Source organism: Leopardus geoffroyi, chromosome D2 (assembly GCF_018350155.1).
Source record: "Leopardus geoffroyi isolate Oge1 chromosome D2, O.geoffroyi_Oge1_pat1.0, whole genome shotgun sequence".
Taxonomy (NCBI): Eukaryota; Metazoa; Chordata; class Mammalia; order Carnivora; family Felidae; genus Leopardus; species Leopardus geoffroyi.
The window spans coordinates 59,885,139-59,897,709 of record NC_059334.1 but is presented as its reverse complement, the minus strand read 5'-3'; the positions used below and the strand labels follow the sequence as shown (position 1 = coordinate 59,897,709).

At 55.2% G+C, this 12,571-nt stretch overlaps 1 protein-coding gene across 7 annotated transcripts in view; it reads right to left on the bottom strand.

Moving 5' to 3' along the window:
* Window positions 1–12,571, bottom strand: part of PAX2 (paired box 2) — a 90,817-nt gene that overhangs the window by 13,008 nt on the left and 65,238 nt on the right. For all 7 annotated transcript variants that reach the window (XM_045438596.1, XM_045438597.1, XM_045438598.1 and 4 more), the window contains 2 exons: window positions 8,855–9,030; window positions 6,280–6,406 (listed from right to left, as the gene is read on the bottom strand). In XM_045438596.1, the coding sequence (XP_045294552.1) occupies window positions 6,280–6,406; window positions 8,855–9,030 (303 nt within the window). The remainder of the gene's footprint in view (window positions 1–6,279; window positions 6,407–8,854; window positions 9,031–12,571) is intronic.

The following is a 12,571-nucleotide window of genomic DNA, read 5'->3' as shown; positions in this document are numbered from 1 at the left end:
GGGAGAAGTCAAGAGGAAGGCCCAAGGTATGACCACAGTACTGCATCTTTGTTAAAATACCCTGGAGCCTTTCATACTGTCTTCATATTCCCCATGACTCTCCTCCCCTCTGCAACTCCATTAGCAGCCCACCCCGCACCCCGCTGTGCTTCTGTCCAAGGCACCCTGCTGGGATGGGCAGCCCATCGCCACCGGGATGGCTGGTAGGCACAGACATGGGATGTGGATTGAGGATGGAAATTGGGGTGGTACAGCTTTTATTCTGCTCCAATTTGATCTCACTCTCCCAGTCCTAGAGTGGATTGATGCCCCTTCTTTTCAGTATCCTTTCCCTTTAGAGGTGAACTGGATAAAGGAGGAAGGGGCAGAGCCCTGATTCAATGACTCCCTAAGCTGCAGGCCTAGGGCACCCGCATTATCTGTCAATGTCTCATTGCTATGGAAATGCCCCCATAATTAAATCAGAGCTGAGGTCTAAGGCCTGGAGGTCCTTGGGGATGTAGCCGGAGGCCTCAGGGATGTCTGGAGGAGGCTAGCTTCATACTGTTGGGCCTTCTCAGCCTAAATGAAGAGTCCAGGGCCCGTGGGTGCTGTGCAGAAGCCCTCTGGTCTGGTTTGGCCTCCTCAGCAAAGGGCTCTGACTTGCTGTAGGTCAGAAGTTGCCCTAGCGCCCTTCTTTCAAGGTTGGAGAGGAACTCTGATGTCTGTGCCCTAAATTCCTCTAGCTAATCAGGGTCTTTGAGCTGACAGACAAGGCTAGGAGACTCCCAGCCTCCTTTAGAAACATTTCTCAGCCTTTATTGCCCTCTCCTCCCCCGGAGGGGCTGGCCAAGAGCTAAGCTGTTTGTTTTATGGAGGGAAGTGCAGTTGCATTGGAAGGGGGTTGTTAACTACAGGAAAGAGGCAGTTTCTGAGGTCCTCAGGACTCCCCGGTAGGAGGAGGAGGGTTTCCCAGGACCCGCACTTCTATCGGCTAAAAAGCCGCTTCGCTCACCATCCCAGATGTGGGCAGGGGGTCTGAGCTTCTGAGAGCCCACAACCCTTTTTCAGAAGCTGAGCGTGCACTGTCCACACAGGCCTCCAGGACCTGGGGGGGTCAGCCCTGCTTTCCAGCTTTGACCTCTGCCTTATTGACCTCCCCCCACCTCTGCTCAAATTTACCAGCTTCCAGGAGAATCTTCTGCTCCCTCTCTCCCCTGCCTTGAGCAGCATCCACATCTCCTCCTGGGTCTTAGCTATAGATTCCTTCAGAGCTGCAGTCTTAAGGCATCACGAGAAGTTTCTCCCAAACTCTTGGAACAACACCCCCTTCTCCCCCCACTGCCAGGGTAGGGAAGCGAACAAGGCTCTTCTCACTGAGGAGGATGTATTTTCCTCATCCCTAGCTTTCCAAAGTTCAGACATTTTTTCCCAAGAAAAGGGAAGATTCTCTGCTGACCCTTTGATCTGGGAGTTTGGAGAAGCAGGGGACAGGCTGTACTCTCAGGGTACAGGCCTGAGGCTCAGCTCTTTCCATGGCGCCTGGACCTCAAAACCATGCGCTCTAGGTGCGGTCTCCAGCCTTTGTCCTTTCTGATTTTTATTACCTGACGATTGGCTGAGCAGTGGCGGGGAGGGGGATGTGATATCTAGATCTGTAACAAACACAAAACTGATACTTAACTTTTATCTTTTTAAGACTAAAACATGTTTATTTTATAGATGCTTTTGGACTGCTCTACTGTGTCCCGTTCTTGGGGAGAGCAATCGTCCTTTTGATTGCTTCTGCTAACTCTCCCTCACGATAGCTTGTATTCACATGAAGTATGTAGTTTTTTTTTTTTTTTTTTTTTTTTTTTTTTTTGTAGCAAGCTCATCTTCAGTGGCGGAGTCCCAGGGGCCCGAGGTTGGGGACTGCCCCTACAGAGAAGGTCTGCCCTTGTCCCTGCTGGGGTTTCTGAGTGGGTCACTATTCTAGACACATTTTTATGCCAGCTATTGGCTGGGGAGTTCCTGTCACACTCTCCCGTATAAACTTGAACTCTTGAACCAGGGTCAGGCTTCGGGGCGCCATTTTTCATGGAGACCATTTTTCCCCCTTGCTTGCTTCCCTGGACCCACTGGGATACGTTTATGTGTCTCCCTTTCACGGACAGTGTTGTCCTGCTCTGTCCCTGGCTTTATGCGGGGTAATACTCAGTTCTAGCTTCCTGCTTCTTTTGGACCCAAGGTCATGGCTCCTCTCTGGTGTGTTACAACCCCAACGTCCCCCAGTTAGGGTCCACCTCCAGTGCGATACCCTCAGTCCCTCACAGATCGCCCGGGCTTTGAGTTTCCCTCTACGTCTGGTGTCACAGAGTGAGACTTGTCTGTGTATTAACAATTCTTGTTGTTACATTTTACCCGGCGGTGTTTTGGTGAGTGCAGCCTGCCTGGTTTCTGGACATTGGCCTCATTCCCCCATTACCTCTCTGGGACTAAAAGGAGGGCGGCAAGGATTACGCTCGCGTGCATCTCTCCTGGTGCTTGGTGCTGATGCCCACTAGAGGCCAGTGAAGCCCACTTGTGCATCAAGTCCAGGGGCCGCTGGGTTCCTGGGATGCCAGGGTAAGCACGGAGAGCCGCCGAACCATCCCTGACTCGCTCCGTTTGGCCTCCAGGGTGGGGAACCTGCTCTCCCCTTCAGGGTGGACTTTCACCAGGTCAAGGGACTCTCTCAATGCTCAGGCGCGTCTCCAAGGGACTCGGGGAATCCCGAAACTAGTACTCATCTTCTCTCAGATCAACATTGTTGCCAGTGTCCCCTCATGCTCCTCTATGGCTAGAGACCTGGACAGACACAGGAAGGGAGAGGTTGGGGTGGGGCTAGCGGGGGAAGAAGGGCTGTTTCCTACCAGTGGTGGGAGATGTGAAGGCATCGGCAGGCACACGGTTGGAGCCAGAGTCCTCACTGAAGTCCTGACCTAGAGGTCCCTGGGACTACTGAGGGGTCGACGGCGGCCCCCTATGGAGTCCTTTGGAAGGGTGAGAAGTGATAGAAGGCACCAGCCATCAGCCAGCCAACCTGAGGAAGCCTGGGGCCAGAGTACCCCCAACCCACTCTCTCATCTAGCTGGTCCCTTTTTCCTTATCACTTCGGAGACGCTCGGCTCCGTTCCAGACCAGCAGCCTAGAGCAGTGGGCTGGAGAGAAGAGACGCCGCTGAGCTAGAGCAGCCCAGCGGCGGAAGGGAAAGTGGGTGATAAATTTAAATAACCAGCTTGACTTGGCAGCTTGCTGAGTTGTGATGCAGTGAAATTAAAATCTCGGCAGAACTTGCAAACACTACCCAGAAAAATCGGTCTCTCTCCTTGGTTCCAAGATGGAAGGTGGGGAGGGGAGGCGATCAGGCCAGGCCCCAGTCGCTGGCAGCCACCCTTGCTTGCAATGTGATTAGCTGTGTCCTGGCCCACTGGGCCCCACTCTCCCCTCCACACAATAGCCAAGGCTCCTCTCTCCTCTCAGTCCTGACCTTGCGGAACAGCTGTATCAAGTGGCTGGTGAAGTTTGAAATCAGCCTCCAGTGCCAGGAGGTGGCAGGAATATCAATAAGGTCGGCTCTTCAGGTTGGGCTAGGGCCTTGCTGGGCTGGTTTCCTCAGGGCTCACACCTGAAGGTTTATAGCCTCAGCTGCCTGTCCCCCGGGGAGGAAGGCGAGCTGGGTGCCTGAGGCACGGCGGGGATGAAGAGGGTTCCTTGAACACCTTAGCACGCCCAAGCCAGGCTGTGGGCACGGATGACCTCCCTGCTCCCTCCCCTTGAGCACACGCCTGGCCAGAACGAGCCTCCCCTTTTCTTTCTCCACCAAAGCCCTTCATATTCTCCAACCAAATAAGCTTTTTAAGACTCTCCGAGGGGAATTTCCACAAATACGCCAAAAGCCTCTCCCGTATCCCAGCTGGGCTTGAAGTTGTCACAGATGCCAAGATCCTTCTAGAAGAACACAGCCCAAGTCCACCTCTCTCGTGTCTGTTCTCCTTGCATCGCTGCTCACTGCTCCCCACAAAGTCCTGGCCCAAAGGCCACCATGCTGGACCCGCTCCTGAGCCGGCGCATGAAGTCTCTGGGCACTGCCCCGCTTCTCACCTTGGTAGTACCTCTAGCAATTTCTGTTTGTCCCCATAATAAACACATCGTGAATCATTCATCTTTAATAGATTATGCAAATTAGGAGGACATAAAATCAACAAAGATCAATAACTGCAGCCGTTTAATTGCCAGCAAAAACATTTTAAGAATGAGCATAATCTGAAGCCCTTTCTCGGGTAATGGCACCATTAATCCAAACGCTGGATCTTGGCCTAAGTCTGGAAAAATCATTCCCTGCCCCCACCTCCTCCCACCTCCCCTCCCCCACCTCTCCACACACTTCCCTCTTTTTGGTAATTTCCAGTTTCTGAGCGAGTTTCCCGTCATTACCACTGGTGAACAGCTCCGAATGTTAATGGTTCTGCTTTTGTTACTCCTCGCTTGATTGAAATGTCGCATACAGATTGAGATGTTAGTGCTAACTTGCCACCTGGGAATGTCAAGCTGGGTCTGAAATGAACTTTTCTCACACTTGGATCCAGATGGATCAGCCGGAGATGTTCCCAGGCTGAGCTGGGACCGTTCCAGGGCCATGGGGGGGGGCGGGCGGGAAGGCGGGCGGGGGATGCTCAAGGTGGAGGCACTTCTCTGCACCAGCCTGAGTTCTCCTGCAGCAGGAACCCTACCCGAAGGTCCATCTCTCCACCCCAGGGAGCCTCTGCCTTCTGGACTGTGGCCCCAGGCACAGAGAAGCACAGCTGGGATTAGAGACGAGTCTCTTGGACTCTCTTTTGTCAGCTGCCTGGGGTGGACCCCCTTAGGGAAGTGGCCACTGAAACTCTCAGCAGACCGGAAAGGTGGCCCAGCCTGCACCATTGCTCTGCCTTGGGTCAGAACCCCCAGCGGCTCAGAGGGCTTCCACGTTGGCTAAGGAGGGCTCGAGTCGAGGCCCAGTTGATAACAGGCAGTGTCCTGACCCACCCACCTGTCACTCCCGAAAGCCCCATCCAGTTCTCTGACACTTCCAGAACAGTCTCTGATTGCCTAGCCAAAGAGCTCCACCCTGTCCGGGCCAGAAACAGTTGTAGCAGGACACCTCTGGAGGAGAAGCTGTGAGAGCTCACAGCAGGGCCCTCCCCAGCCCCTAGTTGGAGGCCACTAGGGCCACTAGTGGCCTCCGTTGGCCACTCACAGCCCATCTCAGGCCTGAGCCCTGCTCAGACGGGCTCCAAGTCAGAACAGGGCCTGTTCCCTGTCTTTGCCGCTGGCTGTGACGCTGGCTGCCAGGTCCCCGGGCCGCCTCCGCCCGCCTCGCTCGGCAGGTAACGCCTCAGTGTCTCCCAATCCCCACCGAGACCCTTCTCAATCATTCTGTCTCCCAAGGAACAAACGGCACATTGGCTTTAGTGTCTCCAGAATAATTAGGTGAATTTTAATAACACCTCAATGTGTGTTTCTCCCACTTGGGCACTTCCCTGGCCCGGAAAGCCTTCCACAGTGCCAGGCGCCTTCCACAGCCCGCAGCCCGGCGGCCTAGAGCGGCATCGGCTGGCCCTGCGCGGCGCCACACCCCGGCCTTCTTCCCGCGAGCTGCCTCTGCCGCTCCTAACCCACGAGAGCGGCTGGACAAATGCCCTCTCCCCCTGCGTTTGACTGTGCGACAGGCCTGACCCTGCCTTGAAATCAAGCCTCAGTCTCTGTGATTTCTCCGGGAAGCGGACGGAGGGCTGGAAGAATCGTGCTTATCTGTAACCACAGAGCTGGATGCCATATGCCACGAAGCCCAAAGCCACACAGCTAACCCGGCTTCCCAGGGGGTAGAGGAAGGCACGCTTGGAGGCATGGGAATATGGAGGCTGGACCCTGGGCCTCATGCTCCATTCTCCCCAGCCAGGCCTCCGCGTTCTTCTGCACATGTCCTAGCAAGAGGCTAATAACTCTGGGCGCCTCGGTGGAGGCCAGAGAAAAAGGCAAAAGGAGAGGCAGGAGGACGGGCAGAAGGGACCAGCAGTAGCCCCCTCCTCGCTTCGACCTTTCCAGGCAGAGACCCTGACCACAACTCTGTCTCGCCACATCTGCACACATCTGTTCACGAAGCACCCTGGTTTTCGGAGGCTCGCTCTCTCTGCAGATATCATGCCAGGGGGCCCCTTGTCACACTGGGCCCAGATGGCACCGGCTGAGGTGCCCCCACTGCAAGCAGCGCCCCCACCCTCCCGGAAGCCTCCTTACCGGTCACCACGGGGTATGTCTGCGTGCCTGACACGTTGCTGCCCAGCTCGGGGTTGGTGGATGCAGATAGACTCGACTTGACTTCATCAAGCCCAGGGGTCAGGGCTGGGAGGGAGTACTCGTTCCCCTGGGAGAAGAGAGAAAAGCGACAGCTCTCTATTGATGCGCACATGCGGAGAAAGGGCTCAGTGTGCAGATGGGGAGGAGGAACAGGGAGCCTTCCCAGATGGGGTGGAAGGAGATGGCCGGGCAGAGGGAGGGGAGAGAGGGAGGGGCGGGCTCGGCGGATGATGGAGAGTTTTGTGTGGGTGGGGGGGGGGGAGACCGGACCCGGCGTAGCTGGAGGTATACGCTGTTGGCGGTTATCCCAGCATCCTTCCAATTGCCACAGCGTCCCCTGCCTAAGAAGCCCCAAGGGCGGAGTGTAGCAGTTGGGTTCCCCCTGCTGCGAGGCAAGGGGTGCTTTCAGGTTCCCCCTGGAGTCCTGGGGAGGAGGGCGAACCGTGCAGTGATGGCAGAGGCAGGGGCTGGGGGAAGGGCCTAGTGGGGCCTCTGGCCTGGCGCCGCTGGGCTAGCTGCTCGGGTGCTGGCGCCCCCTTTTTAAAAAACAAACAAAGACAGCCCCACGGGCCCCTCGCTCTCTGCCTGTGCACTGGGGTATGAAATTGGGGAGGGGGAGAGTCCACATGGCTAACAGAAGGGTGGGAGGGGGCCAGTCATTGACTCTGAAAGGGTGTCCTGCCCGAAACACTCGGGTAATTGCCTTTTTATTGCAGCCACCGCTAAGCCAGACCCCAGAGCTGGGCAGCCCAGGAGCCTGCACAAAGCAGGAAAAGTTGCTCTGATTAATATTACGTTAAATTAAAACTGATTTTCTGCTCTTTCGGGTCCGTTTTTTTCCCTTCCGCTTCCTGGCCCCCCCAGAGGGCCCCCTCCCCTCCCTGGCTGGACGGGATTGCCTCGTCATTTCCAATTCCTTCTCGTATTGATCTTCCTGTAGAAATCAGTTTTGTAATTAGCTGCAAATTAGGCCTTCTACTGGGGGTGAAGCTGCCCCCTGATTTATCACCAGAGTAATTCGCTGTGATCGGAGAGAAATTAAAATGAACTCAATTAGGCTTCGGATTTGCTTTATGGGCCCTGCTCCGAGTTTCAGGGGGAAAAATGACTGTGCTGGTGTTTAATAGTCTAATGAAAGTAAATAAAGGTTATTCATTGTAATACAGCCGGGGACTCGTGGAGGGTGCACCGAGCCGCCCGCCTCGGCCGGCTCCTCCTTTGTTGGTTTATGGCTCAGGGCACCTTAAAAAGACTTTTGATTTTTGTTTTATGAAGACAAACAGCTTATGGGATAAAAGGACGGGCGGAGAGAAAGGCGAGTGGCTGGGAGCTGCCGGAGTCCGAGGGAGGAACTGAGCCGCGCGGGGCGGCGCTGCTGTGCCACCGCGCGGGTGCGCGTGCAAGCCCGGCTGACCGTGTTGGGCTGCGGTTGTGGGCCTGGCCTGGGCCGTAGGTGTGGGAGGAATGGGTGTGTGCTCCTATCTTTGCGTGCGTGCACCGGGGGGCCCACAGGGATGTGTGGGTGGAGGCAGGTGCGGGAGGTGTGCTGAGCTGTGGCCTGGGAAAGGCGCCCCTTCCGGCTCTCGGGGCCGTGCTTTGAGTACAGTGAGCAGGGGCCCGTGGTGGTGGGTGAACACGTGCACATGAGTACATGGGAGGAATCAGAGACGTCTGTCCGCGTTGTGCATCGTGCCGCTGTCTTGCGGGCTGCAGCCACGCTGGGCTGTTCTGCATCTGGAGGGAGTACTGGGTGTGAGGGCCGTTGGCTTATCTGGGGTCACAGCAGACAGCTGCACTGGGGAGTAGGAGGCAGGCACCGAGGGCTCTCTTCGTGACGCTGGGCGAGAAGAGCACCCCAGGCTTGCACAAACTTTCTGTAAGACCTTTGGGCCATTTAGGCGAGGGACACGGCAGGGGCATGGGGACATTTTCTGGGTATTCTATGCCAGACTCATGGAACAGCGGGGCTGGAAGGGACCTATTAGACCTTACCCAAGTCCTTCATTCTACAGATGGGGAAACTGAGGCTCTGAAGGGGGCAAGACTTACCCAAGACCATCCTAGCACCCAGAGCTCATCATTTCTAACCGCCCTATACCAGAATGGTTTTTCTTAACTCGACCATTACGTCCTCGTGTGTGTTCACACAGCACACACGTGGTGCACACACATGTAGCACGTGCGATGCTGGCGACGCACACTGTCCAGAGGCCTTGTCCTGCCCTGTTCCTTTGCGCTTCTGCAAGCAGAAAACGCCTTCCTCACCTGTTCTTTTTTTTTTTTTTTTTTAATTTTTTTTTTTTCAACGTTTATTTATTTTTGGGACAGAGAGAGACAGAGCATGAACGGGGGAGGGGCAGAGAGAGAGGGAGACACAGAATCGGAAACAGGCTCCAGGCTCTGAGCCATCAGCCCAGAGCCCGACGCGGGGCTCGAACTCACGGACCGCGAGATCGTGACCTGGCTGAAGTCGGACGCTTCACCGACTGCGCCACCCAGGCGCCCCATTCCTCACCTGTTCTGATTTGATGTGCTCTGATGCCTGGAAGACGTCAGGGTAGGAAGGACGCTCAAAGACCCGATCCAAAGCTTCCAGCTGCTGCTGGGTGAAGGTGTCGGCTCGCAAGTGCTTCCGCAAACTGTCCACGCCACTCTGGGAGTCTCCATTGGGGACTGAGCCCTCGGACACATCTGCAGGACACATGGACACTGGGGGCATCAGCACAGGCCAGCGGAGGTACAGTGGGCCCGGGGGGGCCAGCACTTGGCTCGGCCCCCAGAGCTTTGTACCCCTGCTGGGACCCCTTACTCCCAGCTTCTAGGCTGCAGCAGCTGACCCAGGGGCTGGCCATGCCTCTGAGATCTGGCTGAGGAAGCCAGAGCCTCTGAAGGACCTGGGAAGAGAAAGGGAAGTTGTCCCAGTGTGTTTGGTTGGGGGGGGGGGGTTGCGTGAGGGAAAAACTGGGCAGAAGTAGAGCCAGGGGGCTGCTAGGAATTGTCTCCTTAGGGGATGTCTCCCTTGAGCCCCTTCTGTCCCCAGGCCTGGGTCAGCCTGAGGGAGGAGCTGGGTGTCTCAGACCAGCATCACCGAGCCTGTGGAGAATTGAACTCGGCTCTGAGATGAATTTCAGTTCCACTGACTCCAGGGGTGGAAAATCATCAAATCTCCGAGGCTGAGTGTAACATGGAGACTGGGTGAAGTAATTAACTTCACCACCGAGGGAGGAGGGGCTCTGAAAGTCAAGCTGAGGCATTCTGCTTGCATTGGGCCAGGACTCAGACCAGAGCAGGAGGACAGCGGCTGGCACGTGAGCAGTGGCACACTGCCTTGGGCAGAGACTAAAGACAGGGTCTTTGCGGATGCTCTTGTGCCCAGGCTGCCTGCCTCAGCCTCTGTCCCTGACCCGGACTCTGAGTAGGCCCACATCAGAGGCCTTCCTCTGCCCTCCAGTTCCTCCTGCGGGTCTCACAGAGAGCTGAGACTCACTCAGTGAAGAAAAGGCCATGGTGGTGCCACGCTAGTGCCCGTCCTGGGGCTGCAGGCCAATTCTGTCTATGTCCTGCTCTGCCCGGGCTTTCTTCTACGTGTGGGGGCTTTCTACCCCTCCCTGCCTCCTTGCATCAGGTCTGTTAGGGTTTTCGGAGCACGCAGTGAGCTAAGTGCCTGCTCTCTGTCTCTCTCTGAACCTCTACCCAGCAACCCCCCAGCCCAAAGCTGGGTCCCCCCCCCCCCCCAGGCACAGCAGGGCCACTTCTCAGCTTCCCTCCGCCCAAGACCTGCTGGGGAGCCTTGGGCCTGGGGCCAGCCCATGCTGTAGGCCTCAGGGTGTTCCTCTGGGACTGTTATATATATCAGTTTATAGGTGATTATATGATATGATATAATCAATATTGCATTATATACAGTAACACCGTACAGTATCATTCAGGAGACCACAGAAAATATTACATATTGATTAACCTCCACCTGCAGCCATCCTCTCTTCTGGCCTCCCAGACGGAGCATGGGGGTCTGCTTTCCAAATGGGACCTGCTGCCTTTCCTCCACTCTATTCCTCAGGAGGTGGGAAAGCAAAGAAAGTGTGTGTGTGTGTGTGTGTGTGTGTGTAAGAAAGGGAGAGAAATGAAGACCAGGACCAAGTCTGAGGTGGACAGACAGGGACAGCTTTCACGGTATTTCGATGTCTCCACATTCCTATGGACACAAAACTTGGTGGTTGTGTTTTTTACCGTGTAAGCCTCTGGAATGATGTTCTGTCTTGGAGAGCGTGTGTGTCTCTCTTATATGAGGTAGGGTGTGGCATGTTTATTTTTTCCTTTTGTGTGGGCATTCCCTGTGTATATGTACTTGTACATGTATAAACATCCAGATAAATATGTGTCGGTGTCTTTGTAAGTGACAGAGCAAGAACCGTTATCAAAGGATGTGTGTGTGTGTGTGTGTGTGTGTGTGTGTGTGTGTGTGTGATTGCATGGGGAGCATGAGCTCATGTGCCCCATGTTTCTTCTCTGCCTGTTTTTCTTTTGAGGAGGTGCTATCATCCCAATTCCACCCCCTCGTAGCTATTTGCATGTTCCATTGTGTCCAGTTCTCTCTTGCTGGAGCCCTCCTACCTTTCTGGGAAGCCCTGTTGTCAGGGCCGAGGGAGGCAGCGGGTGTCTTTGTGTGTGGTTATTGCGGTGTCACCAAATGGGTCCTGGGAAGGAAAGTGTGCATTTGTCTGCGAGCATGTGCTCACACATGATGTGCATGAGTGTGTGCATATGTGTGGGAAGACTCATATCGTGCCTCTGTGTGGATTTGTGTATATGCCTGTGTGTGGCTTGGCTCAACCTTGTGTGTGTGTGTGTGTGTGTGTGCGCGCGCGCACGCGTGTGTGTGTAGGGGCTGAACTGAGGCTTTGTCCTCAGGTCACTGGCTGGAGGAGTCTCTTTTCCTTCATTTATTCAGGGGCCCTTCAGATCTTGACAAATCTGTCACTCTAAATTTGCGAGAGATTATGGTGCTCTCTCCCCAGCCCGCAGAGAGGTGATATATGATATCTGCTGCCCCTATTGATTGCCTGATCTGGTGGCAGAGGCCGGCGAAATGAACTTGAAATGAACATCATGCCTCAACTCATTGTGCGTATAATACACTACTTAATCCCACATTTTTCAGCCGCTATGGAATTCAATTGATCAATCATGTTCCACTGATAGTACTGTTTTAGGGGTTATTGCTGCTCCCTCCACTCACTGACCTTTTTATTTATTTATTTTTTTGTATACTCAGGCCCTGGTGATAAGACAGGTTACAGAGGCAGCGATGGAAGGGGGAGGGAAGAAGGAGAGGCAAAGGGAAGCCTGCTACTGGAAGAGGTGGCAGTGGGAGGCGGGCAAAGGGAAGAACAAGAGGAGGAAGGGCGTGGGGGAAGAAGAGAAAGAAGGTGCTGGAGGATCAGGGAGGCAAGGTGGTATGATGAAAGCCTGCAGAGAAGCAACCCCAAGAGAGGCTGCAGGAAGCTTGAGGAAACGCCCCAGAGGAGAAGGAAGATCCTGAAGAGTCAGGAAAGGCGGCTGTAATCATGAATGCTGCAGGAGCGCAGAGAAAGTTCTGGGAGGTGGGGGGTTGGGGCTTGCGGACGGGGAGAGGGCAGTGGCATCCTTGGTGGGGACAGGGAGCTCTCACAGGCTCTCTCCAGAGGGGGGGGGGGTGGCACCCTTGCTTCAGCTGGAGAAGGAAGGGAGGGACGAAGCAAGGAGAAAGTGTGGGAAGGAAGTGAGGAAAGGTGGTGGGGGAGAAGCCTGGGGTCAGAGGTCCAAGAAGGAAGAGCTCAGGAAGGAGGAAACCCAGAGGCGGAGCAAGGGCAGACAGAGGGAGAGGAAAAAGGGCAGAAGTTCCCCATGCCAGAAGCCTAGGGAAATGCTGGCTGGGGGAGGGCACATGAATGGTACACTTGGGTATCCAGCTAAGGGAGGGCCTGGATGGAGGCGGGTTCGGACAGTAGGGTGAGGAAGGGGAAAAGAGAAGAGAGGAGAGGAAGAGGAGCAGGCATGAAAAGAGAACAGGGGAGAACAGAAAAGGAATGGAAAAATGAAGCGTTGACCAGGGTCAGTGTTGACCGCTGGCAGGGACCTCCTCAGGATGATGGAGAGAGCGCTCAGGGTGGGGCTTCCCAAGGGTGGAACTTCCCAAGGGTGGATTCTCAGAGGTGACAGCAAGGAGAGGCTGGAACCGTGCTATGACACC